The sequence below is a fragment of the Phocoena sinus genome, chromosome X, assembly GCF_008692025.1.
Source record: "Phocoena sinus isolate mPhoSin1 chromosome X, mPhoSin1.pri, whole genome shotgun sequence".
NCBI lineage: Eukaryota > Metazoa > Chordata > Mammalia > Artiodactyla > Phocoenidae > Phocoena > Phocoena sinus.
In genome coordinates this window covers 43660817-43684246 of record NC_045784.1, presented here as the reverse complement: position 1 = coordinate 43684246, position 23430 = coordinate 43660817, and the positions used below count along the sequence as shown (strand labels likewise).

Below are 23430 nucleotides of genomic sequence, written 5' to 3'. Positions count from 1 at the left end.
CCCTGTGACCTTAATCCCTCCAAAGCTGGGGGAAGAGACGGGAGCTGTGTGCAGATGGCTCTTCAACCTGGAAAGGAGGATGGCGGCATCTGAAGGCGGGAAAGGTGAGAGCAGGCTTCCACCCCTGCAGACCCTTGGAGCAAGCCTGGGCTCTGCTCCATCCTCAGCCCCTCTGACCCACCCACTGCCCACCAGGACCCCACCCGTGGAGAGCCTTTAGGGGACCAGAATCACATCATCCTGTTCCCATCCCAGCCAGCCCCAAACACAGCCTTAGATCCCAACTGAAACCCAACCGAATCCTGGCCCTGATCTCTATCCTAGCGCCCACCCCAACTTCAACTCCAGTGCCAGCCCCAAGCTTAATCCTAACACAAACTTTACCAACCAGAGGGCAAATCCCCGTTATAATCCAAACCCCAACATGGATACAGACCTTACCATGAGCTCTAAAGTTACCGAAACTCAACCCCAACCCCTGGATATAAGCACTGTTAGTGAGTGGGTCTCTGACTTTCCAGAAAGAGTGCAGACCCATTTTTAAGTACCAGAGAGAGAGAGAGAGAGAGAGAGAGAGAATACACACTTGATGGTGGTAGTAAGTTGTGAAGGCTTAGAGTCAGAGACTGCCTGGATTTGGCTCCCAATTCAGCTACTTCATCAAATCACTTAACCTCTCTTTTTGCATCAATTTCTCCACCTGCAAAATGGGGTTAATACTATGTGCCAGATGCTCTTCTGAATGCTGAACTCATTTAATCCTCACAGCAACCCTATATTGTAGGTACTCTTACTGTCATCTCATTATACAGATAAGGAAATTGAGGCTCAGAGAGGTTACATAATTTGCTCAAGGCCACACACAGCTACCAAGTGGTAGAGTCAGGATTTAAACTCAGATAGCTTGTTTCCTCCAAAGCTGGGTATCTTAACCAGGCCAACCCACTGCCCCTTGGAGACTGAAACAAGGCCATGGGACTTGGGAATGGCTTTAGCTGAAAACCCCAGTGCAAAACTCAGATCCCACCCAAACTCAAGTTAAACCCTAACCTTGATCCTAATTCAAATTCCAACTCATTCAAATATCCAGTCCTAACCCTAAATCATATCTCAAGAACACTTTACTCCCACCGGTATTTAAACCCAACCCAAACTCTACCACTCAAATTTAATCCTAAACTTGCTTCCAGCTATAAACTTAATCCTACCCCATGCCAATTCAAGCTCTAACCCCCAAATCTAACACCAAACCCTACTTCAATTAGAAACATAATCTCACCCTCACTCCCCTATAAGCCCTCACTCTATCGTCAATCAATCAACTCCAATCCCAACTCTTATCCCCCAATCTTTAACTCAGGTACCCTCAACTGTCCCTAATTTTACATGCTCTTCTCTCCTTCCCTCAGACAGAGGGATAGGATCATGTAGGAGGCAGCCATGATTGCCCCAATACCCTGTCCCCCCCCCCACTTGGTCTCTCCACACAGACACCACCCCAGAGCCCAGTCCAGCCAACGGGACAGGCCCTGGGCCCGAATGGGGGCTGTGCCCTGGGCCCCCAGCATCAGGTGGTGAAATCGGCGGGGCATCCAGCCTGGGGACCCCTAAGCGAAGGACTCAGCACAGTAAGCACAAGACAGTGGCAGTGGCCAGTGCCCAGCGCTCACCCCGGGCACTCTTCTGCCTCACCCTGGCAAACCCCCTGCGGCGGTCCTGCATCAGCATCGTGGAATGGAAGCATCCTGGAAGGCCAGGGGCAGGGCTCAGGGGTGAAGGTCACCCAGGTACCAAGAGTCAAGGATTAAGCCAGGGCTGGAATGGAAGAGGGCTGAGGTCACCAGGGATCAAGGATTAAGAACTGGATTCAAGGGGGGAGTTGAGAAAGGTGAAGGTCACCAGGGGGATCAAGAGTCAAAGACTAAATCTCAGCGAGAGTTGAGGATGGCTAAGGTTTCCAGGGGGGTCAGAGTCAAGGCCTTGGTCAGGGCAGGGGCTGGGAATGTCAGAGCTGGTCACCTTAGGGTCAGCATTGGGTGGGGAGGGCCCCAAGGGAATGTGGGGCTCTGAGACCACTCTGCCTGGGTCCTTAACTGTGTCCACCTGAGGCCCTTCGACATCCTCATCCTGCTGACCATCTTTGCCAACTGCGTGGCCCTTGGGGTCTACATCCCCTTCCCAGAGGATGACTCCAACACTGCCAACCACAACCTGGTGAGGCTAGCCCCGCCCCACCCCGCCTCCAGCTAGATACAGCCCCAGTAGAGCCACACCTCAAGCCTTCCAACCAGGCCCCGCCCCTCTCTGACCCAGATGACCCTCTCCTGCCCAGCCCCACTCTCGGTCCCCGCTACGCTCCTCTTCCCCTACCCCCGTCAAACAAACCCCACTCCCAAATAACTTCCCGATCTCCCGCCCCCTACCCCCGGCTCCGCCCCCAGGAGCAGGTGGAGTATGTATTCTTGGTGATTTTCACTGTGGAGACCGTGCTCAAGATCGTGGCCTACGGGCTGGTGCTCCACCCCAGCGCCTACATCCGCAATGGCTGGAACCTGCTCGACTTCATCATCGTCGTGGTCGGGTGCGCCTCTGCAAGGGATACCCCCAACCCTAGCTCAACTTCCCACCGCAGGCCCGCTAAATTCGGGGCTCGGGGAAGCGACTGCTTCAGACTGCCTCCATTCGGCAGCCAGAATCAGGAATATGCATTTCCAGTTACTGGGACTTGTACTTTTCCGAGGAGAAGGGAGGGGGGAAGGGGGGGTCCGAACTCCTGACCCCCGCCTCCTTATCCTGTGCTCCCCCATCAGGCTGTTCAGCGTGCTGCTCGAGCAGGGGCCCGGACGCCCGGGGGACGCCCCGCATACCGGAGGGAAGCCGGGGGGCTTCGATGTGAAGGCGTTGCGGGCGTTTCGGGTGCTGAGGCCACTGAGGCTGGTGTCCGGGGTCCCGAGTGAGTGGCTCGTCCCCCGGGCTTGGAGGTAGAGGAGGGGAGAGCGGGAGGGGGGCTGAGCTGACCCCGCCCCTACGTTGCCCACCCCTCGCTCCCCACAGGCCTGCACATAGTGCTCAATTCCATCATGAAGGCGCTGGTGCCGCTGCTGCATATCGCACTTCTTGTGCTCTTTGTCATCATCATTTACGCCATCATCGGACTCGAGCTGTTCCTCGGACGCATGCACAAAACGTGCTACTTCCTGGGATCTGGTCAGCAAGCCCACCCCACCCCACCCCCGGGACAGGATACGCCCCCTCCATTGGCTCCTAAGCCCCACCCTGTTCTCATGGGGACACACTCAAACTCACAACACTTCGCCCCCAAGTTCAGGCTCCGCCCTCAGATAAACAAGTCTTACCCCGCCCCCCCCATATTCAAGACTCCGCCCTCAATTCCAGACTACAACCGCCCCCCTAGCTAATTGCTCCGCCCTATCACAAGTTTCCACCCACAGGTTAAGGCCCTATCCCACACCGAAGAGTCGACTCTCCAGAACCGGTCCCAAATAGTCAGGCCTTTTTCATCCACACCCAAACCCGTCTTGGCCCCACCCTTCTTTCAAGAGAGCCTCCCATATTCACAAGACTGCTCCTAGGCTCACGCCTCACTGTTATTCACAAGATTCTGCCCCAAGGTTTACAGTCCCACTCCTCAGATCCCTGTGGTTGGGCTTCACAGCTTCCCAGGGGTTCAGACTTCTGACCCAACACAGTCAGAGGCTAAGGGTTGTCTTTGATTTAGAAAAATCTAGAACCCTGAGGCGAGCTTCCCAGGTAGGCGGGCGTCCAAGGTGGCAACGACTGTGGGTGGGCGTGCTTCGGGTTCCAGAGCTCCAGTCTTCCCACAGACGTAGAGGCGGAGGAAGACCCATCGCCCTGTGCGTCATCGGGATCGGGGCGTGCTTGTACGCTGAACCAGACCGAGTGCCGCGGACGCTGGGCAGGTCCCAACGGAGGCATCACCAACTTCGACAATTTCTTCTTCGCCATGCTGACAGTCTTCCAGTGCATCACCATGGAAGGCTGGACTGACGTGCTCTACTGGGTGAGGTGGACGGCGGGCACACAGTGCAGAAGCTGCACCTGCCTTTCCTCACCGAGCTCGGGCGGGTGTGTCCACCTACCCTGAGGGATGCATGCCCCTTCTCTCTCCGTAGATGCAGGATGCCATGGGGTATGAGCTGCCCTGGGTGTATTTCGTGAGTCTTGTCATCTTTGGATCCTTCTTCGTCCTCAACCTTGTACTTGGTGTCCTGAGTGGGTGAGGAACCTAGACACCTACCCAGGCCTTCCTTCCTGCCCCTCAGCCCCTGTCCCTTTACTTTGTTCCTGGCAAACTGCTAGGCATCCTTCAAAACCCATTTAAAATACCCCTTCATTCATTCAATCAACATTGAGCATCTACTGTGTGTGAGGCACTGTTTCAGGAATGGAACACGAGACAAAAATCTCTGCCTTCCTGGATATTACATTCTGGTGGGGAGAGACAGACAATAGCAACATACACAATAAATGTGTGTGTGTACATACATACACACACATATGTGTAGTGTCTTATATGGAATATGTGCTATGGAAAGAAAGGAAGAGTTAAGATAGGAATGCCGAGATCTTGTAATTACAAATAAGGACAATCAGGACAGGCCTCCTTGAGATGGTGTTATCTGAGTAAAAGTGTGAAAGAGATTGAGCCATGTGGGTATCTGAGGAAAGAGTGTTCCAAGCAAAGGGAACAGCCAGTGCAAAGGCTCCAAAGCTAAAATGTGCTTAGCATATTCAAAGAACAGCAAGGAGGTCAGTGTGACTGGGAGGTGACGGTAAGGAGGCCAGGGTTGTTCCCCCACCTAACCCTCTATTCTCCTCCCTCAGAGAGTTCTCCAAGGAGAGGGAGAAGGCAAAAGCGCGAGGGGACTTCCAGAAGCTTCGAGAGAGGCAGCAGCTGGAGGAGGACCTGCGGGGCTACCTGGACTGGATCACACAGGCGGAAGAGCTGGACATGGAGGACCCCTCAGCTGATGGCAACTTTGGTTCTGTGGCTCAAGAGGGCCAGGCCAGCCACCGTAGGCAATCCCAACCTGGCCCATTCCCTGCTCCACGCATCCTCAGATGTGGGCTGCCCTCCTGAGATCCAGCCCCAGCCCGCAGCAACTCTAGGCCCCTGGGTCTTCCCTGGAGGTCCAGTGGTTAAGACTCTGCGCTTCCACTGCAGGGAGCACGGGTTCGATCCCTTGTCGGGGAACTAAGATCCCACATGCCATGCTGCGCGGCCAAAAAAAAAAACCTCTAGGCCCAGCCTCCGGTTAGGACACAGAAGCCAGACTCAGATACCCTTCCCAGACTGCACCCAGAACAAAGACTCCAAATAACACCCCCACACACACACGCGCGCGCGTGCGCGCGCGGCCCTAACCCCACCCCAGGCCATGCTCCATCACTGTCCTCCATCTCCCCACAGGGCCGCAACTGGCAGAGCTGACCAATAGGAGACGAGGACGTCTGCACTGGTTCAGTCACTCCACCCACTCCACACACTCCACCAGCAGCCACGGTGGGGGTCCAGCAAGGTTGACAAGGGGGAGGGATGGGTAGGCAGAGGAGAAAGCCAAAGGCAGAACCCTGGGATCTTCATGTGCCGACCTCTTCTTTCACCCTGCCCACAGCCAGCCTCCCAGCCAGTGACACCGGTTCGATGGCAGAGACCCCAGGCGATGAGGAAGAGGAAGAGGGGGCTCTGGCCAGCTGTACACGCTGCCTGTGAGGGCCCCCAGCCCTTGACCCCTGACCCAGCCAGAACCCAGAACAGACCCTGACCCCAATCCTTACTTTAGCCTCCAACCTTGACCTCAGCCCCTGACCCTCGCTGCTGACTGCCGCTCAGCCCCTGACGATGCCTGCCTCCCATCCCCCTCTTTTCCAGAAACAAGATAATGAGAACCAGTGTCTGGTGAGTCGGAAAATTTGTGTGACTGCTGGACCCCATGACTTTGTGAGCCCCACCTCCAAGCCCTCCAAGCCCCTCATGACCGCCGGGCTCCCCCACCTGAGCCCCCCAGGGCAGGCTTAGGTAGGTGATCTCAGCCGGTGGGTTCCCGATCCCCACAGCCGCTGCCTCCGCCGAGCCAACCGGGGCCTTCGGGCGCGCTGCCGGCGGGCTGTGAAGTCCAATGCCTGCTACTGGGCCGTGCTGCTGCTCGTCTTCCTCAACACGCTGACCATCGCCTCGGAGCACCACGGGCAACCCATCTGGCTCACCCAGATCCAGGGTGCACCCCCCAGCCTGCCAGCCCTCTCCCCCAGCCCCCAATTCCTTCCACCCCAGAAGCTCCAATCCAGGATCTCTCGGGTGCCCCACACCCCCAGATACTGCCCTCCTACCTAAGTAAATGCAGAAACTTTAGCCTGTTCCATCCTACCTTGTAGCTTATGCTTGTATAGCACTTGCTGTGTGTGTCAAGGTCTGTTCTCAGCACTTTACCTGTACTCACTCAATTTCTCTTCACTGCAACTTTAGGTGAATTAAGTACTACGGTGCAGTAAGTGACTAATCCCAGGACTCAGCTAGTGAGTGACAAACCCAGGCAGCCTGGCTCCAAAGTCCAGGCTCTTAACACCACACTGTCTGGACAAGTTAAGCCCTCTGTGCCTCAATTTCCCCATCTACAAAATGGGAATAGTATTAGTATCCACTTCAGGGGGTGGCGGGGAGGATTAAATGAGTTAAAGTGGAAAATGCTTAGAACATTGCCTGGCCCACATAAAGCTAACACTTTACAAGTGTTAGCTCTTACTATTATTCATCTTAATCTCAGCCCCCAACCTGAATACTGAGTACACTTCTAATCCCAACCCTCAAACCAGCCCCAGTCCCAACTAAACACCAGATTCTAACTCTACCCTTGAGTTGGAGTTTTTCTGTATTCATAGAGACTGACCAAAGCCCACACCCCAGCTCTGCCCCTCGCCCCAGCTCCAAGCCCCTCAAAACCTTGCCCACTGTGACCTACAAACTCATCTGATCCCTAGTCCTAACCACACCACCGGCCTGTGCCTGGACGGATACCAGCTACCCCAGATCGCCCCATGGCCCCTACCTCCCCACATTTCACCACAAAAAACTGACTAACCCAGTCACCCCTGCCCCTCTCCCCACAGAGTATGCCAACAAAGTGTTGCTCTGTCTGTTCACGGTGGAGATGCTTCTCAAGTTGTATGGTCTGGGGCCCTCTGTCTACGTCTCCTCCTTCTTCAACCGCTTTGACTGCTTCGTGGTCTGTGGGGGCATCCTGGAGACCACCCTGGTGGAGGTGGGCGCCATGCAGCCCCTGGGCATCTCGGTGCTCCGCTGTGTGCGTCTCCTCAGGATTTTTAAGGTCACCAGGTGTGTGTGTGTGTGTGTGTGTGTGTGTGTGTGTGTGTGTGTGTGTCGGGGGAGAGGACGGGGGCCCCAAACACAGCCCCAACAGCCACCACCCCAGCTCCAATGATGACTATATCCTCATCACCATTCATTTATCAAATATCCATTGAGTGCCTACTGCATACAAGGTGCCCTTCCAGGCCCTAGGGAAACACCAGGAATCAAAGCAGGCAAAAGTTCCTGCCTTCCTGGAGATTAAAGTCCGCTGGGGAGGGTGTCTACTCCATTTCCATCCCCTTCCTCAGCCTCAACTTCAGCTAGAACATTATTCCCAACCCCATCTCCAAACTCGACTCCATACTCATCCCCGACCCAAACCCCATCCCCCACCCCCAACCATAACACCATCTCTAACCCCAACCACCAACCACTCATCATCCACAAGCTCATTTACAGCCCCATAACCCAAGCCCAAGCCCAAGCCCACCTCCAGCCTCATTCCTAGCTCCCAGCCTCATCCCCATCACTAGCCACAACCCCCACATCCCAAACTCATAACCATCAGCCTATCTCCAAACACAAACCCATCCCCAGTCCCAGCCCCAATCTCATCCCCATCCATCCTCTCCTCTATCCCAACCCTCAGCCACAGACTTATCCCCGACTCTACAGCTCTACAGCTCCAAATATTCCCCAACCCCATCCCCAGCTACAATCCCTAACCCCAGGCCCAACCTGAAACCCAATTTTAGCTTCACCAACGTCCATATACCCTCCACACTAACCTCATCTCCCCTAATGCCAACACCAACCCCGAATACAACCCTCCCCTTACTTCTTATTCTCACCTCACCCCAACTCCAAAATCACTTCCAACAATGACGCAGAAGCTCATCTTAACCCAGTCCGCCCCAGTGCATCCCAAGCTGGAGCCCTGCCCCGGCTCCTGACTCACCACTGGACATGTCAACCCTTCCCCCTCCATCTCTACTGCAGGCACTGGGCATCTCTGAGCAATTTAGTGGCGTCCCTGCTCAATTCAATGAAATCCATTGCATCCTTGCTGCTTCTCCTCTTCCTCTTTATCATCATCTTCTCCCTGCTTGGCATGCAGCTGTTTGGGGGCAAGTTCAACTTTGACCAGACACACACCAAGCGAAGCACCTTTGACACCTTCCCCCAGGCCCTCCTCACTGTCTTTCAGGTGAGGCCTGGAGATTATGGGATGGGTGGGCAAGGCGGGGGGACCCAAGGTTGGGGAAAGGGTCCCAAGAGTTTCACAGTGACCTCCCACCCCCAGATCCTGACAGGTGAGGACTGGAATGTGGTCATGTATGATGGTATCATGGCCTATGGCGGCCCCTTCTTCCCAGGGATGCTGGTATGCGTGTACTTCATCATCCTCTTCATCTGCGGCAACTGTATCCTCAGAGCCTTGAGAGGCTGGATCGCGGCAGGGCTGGGGAAGGATAATGGGGACATGGGCGCTCCATAGGCAGGCTGCTTCTCCATCCTTGTAGCCTGAGCTCACCCCAGACATCCTGTTGAACGTGTTTCTTGCCATTGCTGTGGACAACCTGGCCAGTGGAGATGCAGGCACTGACAAGGACAAGGGCAGGTGAGGTCTGGCTCTGCCTCCAAGATGGTCTCTCCCTAGGATCCCTGACTGGGGCCCTCCCACACACATCCCACACCACCAGAGATGCCTTGGTCACTCTGGCAATCCCCATCTGCAGATCCAACCTTCCAGTCCTCATTCACTGAACATGCATTTATTGAGCACCTACTTTTTGCCAGGCCCTGTTCTAGATGCTAAAGAGACAGCAGGGGTCAAAGAAGACAGAGTCCTTCCTTTCATGGAGCTGACATTCTAGTTGGGGAAGGCAAGCAAAACAAGCAAATTGATATATAATAATATAATTTACTTAAATATATGTTAATAGTATGTAATGTAGAAAAAGAAAGCAGGGTAAGAGAATAGAGAGAAATGAAGATTGCTATTTTGGTTAGGGTAATCAAGGAAGGCCTCTATGAGAAGGTGACAGCTAAAGAGAGGCCTGAATGAAGTGGGGGAGTGAGCCATGCAAATATCTGGGGAAAGAGTGTTCAAGGCAAGGGGACAGCAAGTGCAAAGGTCTCGAGATGATAATATTCTTAGCACATTCAAAAAACACCATGGGGGGAATTCCCTGGCAGTCTACTGGTTAGGACTCTGCTCTTTCACTGCTTTCACCCGGGGCCCCGGGTTCGATACCTGGTCTGGGAACAAGGAGAGTGGTAGGAGGTGAGCTCAAATGGGGGGAATAGAAAAGCCAGATGAAGGGCATTCTGGGCCATGGTGAGAACTTTGGGTTTTGCTCTGAGTGGTGGGGAGCCATGGGAGGGGTGTGAGCAGAGGAGGAGGAATGTATCAGATGTAGAATTTAACAGCATCCCTCCTGCTGCTGTGAGAATAGACTAAGGGGATGAGGGAGGAAGCAGGGAGGTTGTATGGGACCTGAGAAAGGTCTGTTCTGATTGCAATGACCCCCTCCCTTGGCCTCCTCCCCAATTTCCTCGCACAGGGAGAAGAACACTGAGGAAACTCCACAGGAGAATGGAGCACTGGTGAGTTAGAGGCCCGGGCACTGTCTACACCTCCCACTACCACCATTATCTGTCTATGCGTGTGTGTCTTTATCCCGCATCCTCTGCCTATTCATTCCTTCTTTATTGTGTCCCTCCCATGCCTCCCCTGTATCCATCCCCCCATCATCGATGTCTACCCCATCATCGATGACCCCCATCTTCCTGTCCCCAGGTGCCTGGCAGGGAGAATGAGGAAGAGGAAGGTGCAAAAAATGAAGGAGCAGGCAAGTGGGCAAGACCAGGTGGAAGAGGTATGGGACCTTGGGGACGGCACCCAGGCGGAGCTTGTGACCCCTGAGACCCTCCTCTCTGGAGAGCAGCCTTCTCCAACATCATCTTAAAAATAATGGGCTTGGTGTGTAGCCAGGAACATTTGAGACGCTGAGATTAGAGAAGAGAAACAGACATTTTGTTTTACTGCAGAACTTCTCAGAGCCTTTATTATAAAATAGTATGTATATGACTGAAGATGGTAATGTGCGTTCAACACACATTTACTGAGCCCCTCCTGTGTCCCATGCACTGTTCTAAGTGCTGAGGACACAACAGTGAACAAAACAGTCTGAAATCCCTTCTCTGAGGAGCTGACATTCTAGCAGGGAGATGAGAATTGACCACATGACAAGCACTGTTCTAGGTGCTTTACATACATTTTCTCAACTAATTCTCTCTCCTTTGATCTTCTTGTGCTGCCAGGCATGGAGGAAGAGGAGGAGGAGGAGGAGGAGGAAGAGGAGGAGGAGGAAGGGGGTGCAGGGCATGTGGAACTCCTGCAGGAAGTTGTACCCAAGGAGAAGGTGGTACCCATCCCTGAGGGCAGTGCCTTCTTCTGCCTCAGCCAAACCAACCCGTGAGTGCTGCGAGTGTACAGGGAGTTGGGGCAGGAGGGGCTGGGGCAGGGGGAGGACCGGGGAGCAGCCAAGGCTCGGGGGGCGGGGGTCGTGCACGGCCTTATGCAACAGGGCCCATGCTGTATCTCTCGGGCTCCCCCAATCAACTCTGCGGTCCTGTGTTCTGACCATGGACCATTCCCCACTCCCCAGGCTGAGGAAGGCCTGCCACACCCTCATCCACCATCACGTCTTCACCAATCTTATCCTGGTGTTCATCATCCTCAGCAGTGTGTCCCTGGCAGCTGAGGACCCCATCCGAGCCCACTCCTTCCGCAACCATGTGAGCCTTGGGCTGGGGACTCAGGGGACACTCCCAAGGGTGTCCTACTGGGCACAAGCTGGGGCCAGGGTGGAGGCAAGGAGAAGACCCCTAGTTGGGCAGAGAGAGAGGAGCAATAATGGCAGCTGCAGCAGTGCCAGCCTTTATTATGAGTGCAGCACACTTGGGGAAGCACCAGGGAGGTGATCAGTGTTTGGCAGAGGAGGAAGCTGTGCTCAGAGGTTGAGCAGACCAAGGGCGCCCATGTAGCTGAGTAGAGGCAGAGGAACCCAAATCTGAACCCTTATCTTTCTGGTGGCCAAGGCTTTTGCCTTGTAGAAAAGTCCTTGATGATGATGATGATGATGGGAGAGAGAGAGAGAGGGAGGGGAGGAGAGAGGGAGGGAGGGACAGCAAAGCTTACTGAGAGGTACACACAGCTAGGATCCCCCTCAGCCATGACTCGGTGGCTCCCCCTCTTTCTTGCCCCCCAGATTCTGGGGTACTTCGATTATGCCTTCACCTCCATTTTCACTGTGGAGATTTTACTAAAGGTGACTAATGGACCCCCCATCATACCCCCAGTTACCCCAACCTACTCCCCACCCACCCCTGCAGCCCACCTCTCCTGTTTCCATCCCCAACTCCCCTCTCTTCCCCGGATCTGGGGTCTAACTATCCTGATGTCCCCCTACTCCCCAGATGACAGTGTTCGGGGCTTTCCTGCACCGTGGCTCCTTCTGCCGTAGCTGGTTCAATCTGTTGGATCTGCTGGTGGTCAGCGTGTCCCTCATCTCCTTTGGCATCCAGTGAGTGACAGCTGCCTACCCCATTCCTCCAAGAGCCAAGGCCAGGCCTGGGCCATGGCCTGAGGACTGCCCCCTCCTCAGCTCCAGTGCCATCTCGGTGGTGAAGATTCTTCGAGTACTCCGAGTACTACGGCCCCTCCGAGCCATCAACAGGGCCAAAGGACTCAAGGTAATCCCATCCCACCCAAATCCATGGGACCCAGACCCTGCCCCGCCCCTGGGGCCAGGATCACTGATCCGACTGACCATTTGCAGTGATGCATCACCACATAGCCTGGCCACAATGTGTAACCACATGGCCCTGGCCACTGGCCATGTGGCCTCATCCATGTTCCTTACAAGTGACCATCCATTCCTTACCAAAGGCCACGTTTCTGTGATCCAAGTTCCTGACATGTGGCCACATATCCCTGTCTGGCAAACGCATTTCCCGTTGGTACCCACACATCCTTCACCCAAGACCACATGTTCCTGACCCAAGTCCCTGAGCTCCATCCATGCCCAGAGTCCTTGCCCTGTGGCCACCGTGGCCTGCGGTGTCCGTGAGCCATATTCGTGGGTGTCTGCAGCACGTGGTGCAGTGTGTGTTCGTGGCCATCCGGACCATCGGGAATATCATGATTGTGACCACGCTCCTGCAATTCATGTTCGCCTGCATCGGCGTGCAGCTCTTCAAGGTGGGAGGAAACACTGGAGGGAGGCCCAGGCATGAATCAAGGCACGGGGCCGGGGGATGAAGGGTGAATCTGCTTGACAAGTATCCTCTCTGCAGGGGAAATTCTACAGTTGCACTGATGAGGCCAAACACACACCCCAAGAATGCAAGTGAGTGCCTGAAACCCTGCCCTCCGTGGAGCCCAGGACCCTCCCAAAGTCCAAAGAGGCCCCTAGATCTCACCCAGGCCTCTAAGACCCCTAGATCTTCCTCCAAAGAACTGCAGAGACCCCCCAGATTTTGTCAAGGCCCTCAAGACCCCAGAATTCCTCAAGACCCCAAGATACATCCCGAGAATTTTCCCAAGAATGGCAGAAGCCCTCAGACATCACCAGTCCTTAAGAGGCCCCCCCAATAACCGCCCCAAACCCTTCTCCACATTCCCCAGAGTTACCTACATTCCACTCCAGAATCCCAACCATCCCCAAACACCCGACCCCCACCACCAAGTCCCCAGCTTCCGTCTTGAGACTCCTACAGAGGGTAATAGTTTGCTGAAATGGTTCGCTGAACCATTCTTGGTTCAAATTCGTCTCATGAGACTTGGTTACATTCCTTAACCTTGATGAGTCCCATTTTCCTCAACTGAAAAATGGGGATAAAAAGAGTGTGGATTTCACAAGGTTGTTGTGAGGAGCAAATGAGTTACTACACAGAGAGTGTACTACAATGTAAAGTTAGTACATGTAAAGCCTAGCACAGTGCCTGGCATGTACTTAGTGCTGATAAATGTTGGCTGTTATTTGTATTGCTTTTTCCTGGATGGCAATGATGGTGATAATAATGTTGATGCCAGCTAACGTATACGGCCCCAACAATGTGCCAGACACTGTTCTCATTGATTAACAAAATTAATCCTTGTAACAAGCCAGGAAATACGTTTTGTCATTATCCTTATGTCATAAATGGGGAAAACTGAAGCACACAGGTTAAACGCCCAAGGTCACCCAGCCAGTAAATGGAAGGGCAGGATTGGAACCCAGGCTATCCAGCTCCACCACTATGCCCTGCTGCCTCCGTACTGGAGACACCAGTCCCCATTCCACAGCTCCCTACCCCTCCTCACCCACCCAGCATGTCTGCAACATCCACAGGGGCTCCTTCCTGGTCTACCCCGATGGAGATGTGTCAAGGCCCCTGGTCCGGGAGCGGCTCTGGGTCAACAGTGATTTCAACTTTGACAATGTCCTTTCAGCCATGATGGCCCTGTTCACTGTCTCCCACCTTCGAAGGCTGGCCTGCGTGAGGGGCAGGGCCCCAGGGATGGGCAGGGTGACTGGGCAAGAGTCTTTAGGGGATTGGCTTGGATATCCTGGGATGGGTGGAAGGGTAACTTGGGATGTGAAGAAGGTCTCTGGAGAGTGGATAGGGTTTTCTGGGGACTGGTGGGTGTATCAGATGACCAGGTTGGGATCTCCCAGAAGTTGGCCGGGGGTGCTTAGGGGACCTGGGTGAGGGGGCCTCCAAGAATTGGGTTGGAGGTCTCTGAGGCACTAGGTGGAAGTCTAGAGAGGACTGCGTGGGATCGTAGGTTAGTGGGGGTACCAGGTAGAGGTCTGGGGGGACTGGGTGGAGGTCCTTGGAGGAGATGGAGCTGGAGATTTCAGGGGTTTCCAGATAGCTGCACAAGTCTTTGGGAGTACTAGGTGTGGGGGCGATGGAGCAAGGAATTCAAGTTGATAGGACAGGGGACTTAGAGACCTTTGGGGGCTTGTTGGGGAGTTCTGGGGATCTGCATGGGGATCCCTCAGATGGCTGGAGGAGAACTGGGAGTCTGTGGGAAATTAAGGGATTTGGGGGTCTTGGAGGGCCTGCATGGGGATCTCAGGAAGGTTGGATGGGGATCTCTAGATCTCTGGAGGGCTGGGCTTTGGGAGTCTTTGAGGGCCGGGTGTGTAGGTCTCAGATAGTTAGGTCAGGGAATTTGGGGATCTTTGGGGATATTCTGGGGTGCCTAAGGTGTCTGGGGACAGGTCTGAGGTGTCCGGGATATCCCTCTACTTGCCCCCACTGGCTCCCCAGGCTGCTATATAAGGCCATCGATGCAAACGCAGAGAACAAGGGCCCCATCTATAATTACCACGTGGAGATCTCAGTGTTCTTCATTGTCTACATCATCATCATTGCATTCTTCATGATGAACATTTTTGTGGGCTTCGTCATCATCACCTTCCGTGCCCAGGGCGAGCAGGAGTACCAAGACTGTGAGCTGGACAAGAACCAGGTGACCTCCGACCCCTGATCCACCAACCCCCCACCCCCACCCCAGCTCCTTGCCTCGGGACCCCACTGCTCACTCATGCCTTGCACCTATATGCAGCGCCAGTGTGTGGAGTATGCCCTCAAGGCCCAGCCACTCCGCCGCTATATCCCCAAGAACCCGAATCAGTATCGGGTGTGGGCCACTGTGAACTCTGCTGCCTTCGAGTATCTCATGTTCCTGCTCATCCTGCTCAACACGGTTGCTCTAGCCATGCAGGTCTGAGCTCCCCACCCTGATCCCGCCAGACACCTGACCCTATTCTGTCTGCACAAATCCTTGAGAACTGTCAGGAATGCTTTAGGCTGCAAGTAACAAAACCCCCAACTGACAGAGACTTAAGCTTTAAAGATATGTGCCACATATATTCAAATCAAAGGCCGATAATCGTAAGTTGTATCCCGATTTCAGAGATGTGAGAATGTGGAAAAAATGGCAGATGGCAAATGTAAGTTGTCATTGACTGTGAAAATGCACCCAATTTCAGAGATTCTAAACTGTGAAAAGATGTGTATCCTTGGAGTCAATGAATTATGATAGTTACCTCACATAGCAAGCAGTGCAGAGGTAGGCTGTTTGCTCATTGCTCATCAAGGACCCAGGCTCTGTCTTTCTGCTCCACTATTCTTAGTAAGCTGGCTTTCATTCTCTTGATCGTTGCTTCATGGTCACAAGTTGGCTGCCACAGTTCCAGACATCAAAACCACACTCAAAGAAGGAAAAAGGAAGGAAGCTTGCACCAAGGGACTCTCCTCACTTGACCCTTTCATTGGAAATCAAAAATATTTTTCACAGAAGCTGCCCGAGCAGCAGCAAGCTTATGTTTCTGTCTCATTAGTCAGAACTAGCTGCAAGGAAAGCTAGGAAATCAAGGGCTGGGCTTTGCAATATCCATAATGGGAGGCGGACAGTGTGAGAGGTTTGGCCAACCCATAGTGCTACCACATCCCCAGACTTACCTCAGTCCAAGACAGAGAATATTTGGTTGGGGTGTGTGGGGGGGGAATCCCTGCCTCAGGCTATGTCCCCACATCTGATTTTCTCCCCAGCACTATGAGCAGACTGCTCCCTTCAACTATGCTATGGACATCCTCAACATGGTCTTTACTGGCCTCTTCACTGTTGAGATGGTGCTCAAAATCATCGCCTTCAAACCCAAGGTACCCCCCAAGGCCTAGACCCATTCCTTAGGGTGGAACTCACTGCATAGCTCTCAGGGGGGGCAGCAGCCAGGGAGTCATGAGACTAGGGAGGAAGAGGGATCTAGATGCAGCCTTATCATGTGATCCAGCCTACACCCTGCCTCCCCAATGCCCCCAACCACTACTAGCCCCATACCCTAGCATGCTAGCTCTGAGAAGACAGGGCACTGCTTTCCTCCTGTCTACAGCATTACTTTACCGATGCCTGGAACACGTTTGATGCTCTTATTGTGGTGGGCAGCGTAGTGGACATTGCCGTCACTGAAGTCAACGTGAGGACTGGCTCTCCACTAACCCACTCACCCCCTACCAACCTTCCCTCACCTCAACCCCAGGGCTTTCGTTCACATGGGGAGGTGGTTCCCACTCACATCCACCCCACTCCTGGAGACTCAGAGCTCCTCCCTCTAGCTCTATCTCTTGAGTTCCTATTGGGTTCAGCCGAAGCCCCCTTCTACCAGCTCCCGCTCGTTCATTTGCAAGCTATCCTCTGGCTCCAGCATCTCCTAAAATGACTCTCCTGTTATTTCTATTATTTTCTTCATTGCCTCTACATCCCCCTCCATTGGTCCCATCATCTCCACCAACTCCTGCTTTGACTCCATCATCTCCTCTGGTTCCTTCATTGGCTCCATTTCCTCCACCGACACCATCATCTCTGACACTGGGTCTTTCACGGTTCTGTCATCACCACTGACTGCACGGTTGGCTCCATCATCTCTTTCACTGGGTACTACATGGTCCTCCATTGACAATGCTGCTGGGTCCATATCTCCATCACTGGCTTCTCCATTGGATCCTCCATCGGTTCTCTCATCTCCGTGAAACCACCGGCTTCGTCATTTCCTCCATTGGCTCCAATATCTCTCCTCCACCATCTCCTGTGCCCTCTCCTCTACCTTTCACCCTCATTACCAACTTTTCCTTCAACCATCCTGATCCATTACCAATAACCTTCCTTATCATCCCTTGGATAATAACTCTACCATCCATTATCCCCCGTATCTCCTCCATCATTTCTCTCCTGTTCATTGGCCCTGTGATCTCATCATCTCCTCCATCACCTCTGTTTTGGCAATATCTCCGTGCAGAATGGTGGCCATCTTGGCGAGGTAGCCCCCCCCACCACCTCACAACAGGGACTCTCTGCCTCTCTCTTCACCAGCCCTCCTTTCCTTTCTTCCCAAAAGTCCTTAGAAATGCTCCCTGACCACCCTGGGGCCTGGGTTCTGAGGGATTTGGAGGCTGGGAGGGCCAAAGCATGAGACAGGGAGGTGGCTGGGGCAAATGTGGACTGAGCATACCCACCACACGCCCAACCCCAGAGCTCTGAGGACAGTTCCCGCATTTCGATCACTTTCTTTCGCCTCTTCCGAGTCATGCGGCTGGTCAAGCTTCTCAGTAAGGGTGAAGGGATTCGCACATTACTCTGGACATTCATCAAGTCCTTCCAGGTAACTCCCCCACTCCTTTGTTCACCCTTCATCCCCACTTCACACCCTCAGCTTGTCCTTTTACCGCCCCCAGAACTACACCTTCCAGCCTGCCATACCCATGTGCAGCTTACCATTTCCAGTTTTCTCTCTTTTGTGGGCTCTCAATTCCCAACACGTCTTGGCCTCACTGACCTTACTCTATTGTATTTAATACTGTGTCCATATCTGGGAGACCCTGGCAGTCATGGGCACTTTGGGGATGGACCACATCTCTCAGCAGGCCCCGGCTTGAGGGCATGCTGGGGCTTAACAGTTCTCTGCCTGGACCTGAGTATCTATCCTCCTCTCCACCCCCATAGGCCTTGCCCTATGTGGCTCTTCTCATCGCGATGATATTCTTCATTTACGCAGTTATTGGGATGCAGGCAAGTGAGAACCCTGGGGAGCATCCCTCAGGCACTCCTCTGCTGAGGGGGGTTAGATAGGAATGAGCCCAAAGTGGGGGTAGAAAGACAGACAAGCTGCACCACCCTGAGTCAGTCCATACATCTGTGAAATGGGATCAGCAGTGCCTGCTTGTCAGGGTTATAAGGATCCTTTGGGTATTAGGTGTTGTGAAATGGATGGGAACCTGTAGGGGCACGGAGTCACCCCTCTGACACAGCCCCTGTATGCCCACAGATTTTCGGCAAGGTGGCTCTTCAGGATGGCACACAGATCAACCGAAACAACAACTTCCAGACCTTTCCACAGGCTGTGCTGCTTTTGTTCAGGTGACACACACACACCCCTTCTCCCCTGCTGCTTTGATCTCCAGCATGCTTTTGGGTACCCACACATTCTCTCTGGGCCCCAGACTGCCTGAGCTATGGAAGTAACAGGGCAGCATGGGGCTCCATATTGCCTGAGACCTTTTCTGGCTGTGTTCTAAAGAATCTTTTAGAATATTCTAGCCTCAGCCATCCTTCTTCTGGCTGCAAGACGTGTACCTTTCATAGGCCTCAGCACCCCCTCTGTAAAATGCAAACATGGTTGTCATCAACATGGCCACACCAGCTTTTAAAATATTGAAATGCTGTTTTTACCAGATGTAGCCCCTGGTAAGAAATAGGTCATATCCTCACCCCTCTGGCCCCCACAGTGGCCCTTGTCATGACTTCATAGCCTCCCCCCAAGATGGCACCACTGTGTGACCCCCAGGTGTGCTACTGGTGAGGCATGGCAGGAGATAATGCTTGCCAGCCTTCCTGGGAGCCGGTGTGACCCTGAGTCTGACTTCAGCCCTGGTGAGGAGTTTAGCTGTGGTAGCAATTTTGCCATAGCCTATTTTATCAGCTTCTTCATGCTCTGTGCATTCCTGGTAAGAACCAATCCCCACAACCACCACTACTGCCCCGGGCGCTGGTCCTGATGGGGATGAGGTGGGGAGCCCAGATCTTCAGAGCGGGTGAAAGGGCTGGCCTGACGACAAGATTAACCCGGGGACTCATGACCTAGTGACCATAGAAGCTTACCTCCGCCTCCCACCAAACCCCTCATACTCTTCTCTGCCCTTCACCTAACCTCTCCTACTCACTGGCCCACAGATCATAAATCTCTTTGTGGCTGTGATCATGGACAACTTTGATTATCTAACCAGAGATTGGTCCATCCTGGGCCCCCATCACCTCGATGAATTCAAGAGGATCTGGTCTGAATATGACCCTGGGGCCAAGTATGCCCTCTGACCCCATACCTGGGATACCAGAGGACAGTGCACTGCCTCACAGTCCTCCAACTCTGGAACCTCTGACCTATGCCTCCCATTACCCAGGCAGTAGATGCCCCAAGGTTCCCACTGCCCCTGTCCTCTGCCTTTCCCCGCCCCCCCCCCCCGACTGACTGCCCTCCAGTTCTTCCCTGGCAGACTATGGGGTGTTGGTGGGGCGAGGGAGTGATGAGCTGGTAGGGCCTTGAGTAAGGACCAGAGGGGGTATCTCCAACCCAGTAGTGCCTCTCTTCTACCCCCATCTTCCCCAGAGGCCGCATCAAGCACCTGGATGTGGTTGCCCTGCTGAGACGCATCCAGCCACCCCTGGGATTCGGGAAGCTGTGCCCACACCGAGTGGCCTGCAAGGTCTGTGCACCTGCCCACCACTGCCTCTGAGAGCACTGTCACCACACGGCAGGGGTGGGCAGGGACCCTGCCTTGGGTGGGGAGGGGGTGTTTGGTGGCATCCTCAAAGGTTTCTGCCCTTGGGCATCACATGCCTGCATCCCTGGCATTTGCCCAAAATGGGTTCCATGCCCCTGGTGTGCACAGAGACTTGTGGCGATGAACATGCCTCTCAACTCAGATGGGACAGTGACATTCAATGCCACACTCTTTGCCCTCGTTCGGACATCCCTGAAGATCAAGACAGAAGGTGTGTGGGGAGGAGGGGGAGGGGCAGGAGTGGGAGGGTCCCTGGGGAAGGTGCAAGGAGCAAACTAATTGAGAGATGGGCCCCACTCTTAGCTCTGAGCCTCAAAATAGGTGACTTTGCCTTCTCCAGGCTTGTTTTCCCACCTGTCCAACGGGGGCGGTGTTTGGCTGCGGTAGAAGTTTGTGACGTGCCCTCCAACAGTGACGGAGTGGCTGTGAAAGGCTCTTCCTATTGGCTCATGCCCCACATCCTCTCCCCATGCAGGGAACCTGGAGCAAGCCAATCAGGAGCTGCGGATTGTCATCAAAAAGATCTGGAAGCGGATGAAGCAGAAGCTGCTAGATGAGGTCATCCCCCCAGCTGACGGTGAGCTAGCTCCACCCCAATTCCTTAAGCCTGCCTCTGAATGTCAACGATTGCTCACCACCACCAAGCCATCACTGGCTGGAGAGGGAGGGGTGCAGGGGGAGAGTCCAAGCTTTGATGTAGGGGTGTGGGGAGCAGAGGACTCCTGTGTGACCTTGCCTCCTCTCCCTTGCTTCCAGAGGAGGAAGTTACCGTGGGCAAATTCTACGCCACATTTCTGATCCAGGACTATTTCCGCAAATTCCGGCGGAGGAAAGAAAAGGGGCTACTAGGGGCCGAGGCCCCCCCAAGCACCTCCTCTGCCCTTCAGGTCTTGGGAGCAGGGCCTGAGCTGGGTGGGGGTATGTGGGAGCTCTGTGGCTGAGGCTGACTGCCTTCTTGATCTCATGGAACCCATGTCACAGATGAGGAAACTGAGACCCCAGGACCCACAGAAGGTCAGGGGTGACTGTGGGGCTCCTTCCCCCACCCCACACTCCTGCTCAGGGACAGGGAAGTTTAGACCCTGAGCTACCTGCTTCCCTATTTTCCCACCCCCCACAGGCTGGTCTGAGGAGCCTGCAAGACTTGGGTCCTGAGATGCGGCAGGCCCTCACCTGTGACACAGATGAGGAGGAGGAGGAAGAGGGGCAGGAGGGAGAGGAGGAGGAAGACGAGAAGGACCCGGAATCGTACAAAGTAAGGACAATAAGCTTTCAATCCCCCAGGAACTCTTGATTGTAAAATACTCCCTCAACCCCCTGAGTGATTTCCATACTGCGTCTGAGAGGAAGTCCCCCAGAGAAGACCCCCTGCAATAGACAAATGTTTATTTGGTACCTACCACCCACTGTTGGAGGGCAAGAGCCAGATTTGGCCCCTGGGGAGCTCATTGGAGACACACTATTTGACTAAGTGACTTAGTTATAACCTGGATGCAACGCTCAGTCCTGTGATTTCCACAGGCCCCAGTGGGCTCCCAGCCCCCATCTCGCCGGAGCTCTGTGATTTCTGTGTCTCTGCCTGCCTGGGACAAACCACCAGATTCGCTTTCCCTTGGGCCCAGTGACGACGATGGGGGTGCTCCCAACTCCAGACAGTCCAGTGTGCCCCAGGCTGGGTCCCACGCCCACAGGTATGGCCAAAGGTCTGCAGGAGGATTGTGAGGGAAGGCAGGGACTAGCCACTTTATGGGGGCACTTCAGGGGGCAGAGGGTTTTTCCAGTGAGACAAACGTCTATTAAAAGAAAGCCCGTGTCTCCTTAAAGTGATGACAGGTTAATTTTATGTTATGTGAATTTTCCCAGCTAAAAAAGTCTAGTGTTTCTGTAGAAGGTAGGACATGAAATGAGAGGGGCCCGGGGGCCCAGGGCCACACTGGGGGTATCTGGTCTGCCTAACTTGCCTCACTTTCCCCAGGAGAAGCTCCGGGGTTCTCATTTTCACCATTCCAGAAGAAGGAAGTTCTCAGTCCAAGGCAACCAAAGGGCAAGAGGAGCAGGATGAACAAGAGGAAGTTCCCAGCCAGCACTCTGGCCACGACACGTAGGATGAGCCCATGAGCCATGTGCGAGAGGGACGGCACCCCATCGCGCATGCCCAGGCCTGAGCTCACCCCAGCCCTCCCTCCCAAACAGGCTCTCCTACCTAGATGAGCAGGCAGGGACTCCCCCACGCCCCATCCTTTTGCCACCTCACAGACCCCAGAGATATGTGGATGGCCACCAAGCACCACGCCGCCGTCTGCTGCCCCCAACACCTGCAGGTGAGAGTGGACATGGGTCCTGGGGGGCCCCATGGGCCATAAGGGCAGAGGGCTGGGGAGGCACTGACATTCCTCTTTGCCCCTGGTGCCCCCCACTCCCCCAGGCCGGAAGCCTTCCTTCACCATCCAGTGTCTGCGGCGCCAGGGCAGTTGTGAAGATTTACCCATCCCAGGCACCTATCATCGTGGGCGCAACTCAGGGCCCAGCAGGGCACAGGTGAGGTGGGGGAGGGGGGCTGAGGTCCGGAGGGGTCGGGGGCAGCCTAGGCTGAATTTATCAAACACACTACATATCAGGCCCTTCTGAAGAAGGGGGCACGTGTGAATTCACACAGTCCTCACTGTGCCTGTGAGGTGGGTACTGTTACTAGCCCCAGTGTACAGATGAGGAAACTGAGGCCCAGAGAGGCTTACTCAAGATCTCACATCTAGTAAGTGGCAAAGCTGAGATTTAAACCCAGGCCTTCTATGCTCTGAAATAAACCCAAGGCTGATGTATACCCATTCAATTTGACTCCAGTTGTGTTTGGGGGGTAAGAGGTAGGCACAGGAGTGATTCCTAGATCCTCATGCCCTACCCATCAACCACTATGCTCCTGATGTTTATTCTGGTCCAGGGTTCCTGGGCAACCCCTCCTCAGCGGGGCCGGCTCCTATATGCCCCACTGTTGTTGGTGGAGGAGGGTGCAGCAGGGGACGGATACCTCGGCAAATCCAGCAGTCCACTGCGCACCTTCACCTGTCTGCACGTGCCTGGAACCCACTCAGACCCCACCTATGGCAAAAGGGGCAGTGCTGACAGCCTGGTGGAGGCTGTGAGTCCAGAAGGGGAGGGGGCCGGAGGGATGGGAGAGAAGGGGAGAAGGTGGGAGCTTGAGGAGGAGGGTCCCCAGTCTCTGTGTTGTGTATGTAGCTATCCCTTTGCTCTGTGACTTCTGCTCAGCAAGATGTGTGCCCCACCGTCCCCCACTGACTTCCCTGCGTGCCCTCACGGGTTCATCACTCATCCACACCAACCCCTCTGTGCACACTGCTTCGACTCCATGCTGTGCCCTCTGTCAACACTGATCCCATCTGTGCCCCCAGGTGCTCATCTCCGAGGGCCTGGGCCTGTTTGCCCGAGACCCGCGCTTCGTGGCCCTGGCCAAGCGGGAGATTGCAGATGCATGTCGCCTGACACTGGACGAGATGGACAGTGCCGCCAGTGACCTGCTGGCACAGGGGACCAGCTCACTTTATAGTGACGAGGAGTCCATCCTCTCCCGCTTTGATGAGGAGGACCTGGGAGACGAGATGGCCTGCGTCCATGCCCTCTGAATTCCCATCCCTCCCCCACTGCTCAATAAACCTCCTGCCCTC

The 23430-nt window shown here is 54.4% G+C and overlaps 1 protein-coding gene across 1 annotated transcript; it reads left to right on the top strand.

The window, feature by feature from the left end:
- The first annotated feature begins 79 nt into the window (after positions 1-79).
- CACNA1F (calcium voltage-gated channel subunit alpha1 F) lies at positions 80-23388 on the top strand. Its single transcript, XM_032619424.1, is given in 49 exon segments — positions 80-104; positions 1491-1740; positions 2109-2214; positions 2442-2581; positions 2811-2953; positions 3055-3207; positions 3846-4042; positions 4155-4258; positions 4867-5057; positions 5453-5545; positions 5658-5751; positions 5915-5941; positions 6100-6260; positions 7150-7375; positions 8351-8558; positions 8655-8775; positions 8891-8972; positions 9919-9961; positions 10155-10206; positions 10679-10832; positions 11026-11155; positions 11629-11688; positions 11837-11943; positions 12025-12112; positions 12513-12620; positions 12716-12768; positions 13753-13879; positions 13881-13900; positions 14681-14882; positions 14979-15137; positions 15968-16078; positions 16309-16392; positions 17212-17232; positions 17446-17574; positions 17916-17981; positions 18238-18329; positions 18757-18916; positions 19143-19270; positions 19576-19672; positions 19859-19961; positions 20226-20327; positions 20507-20637; positions 20871-21005; positions 21272-21441; positions 21726-21833; positions 21944-22071; positions 22176-22288; positions 22689-22886; positions 23158-23388. Coding segments are annotated over 49 exon segments (5931 nt in total).
- The last annotated feature ends 42 nt before the right edge of the window (positions 23389-23430 follow it).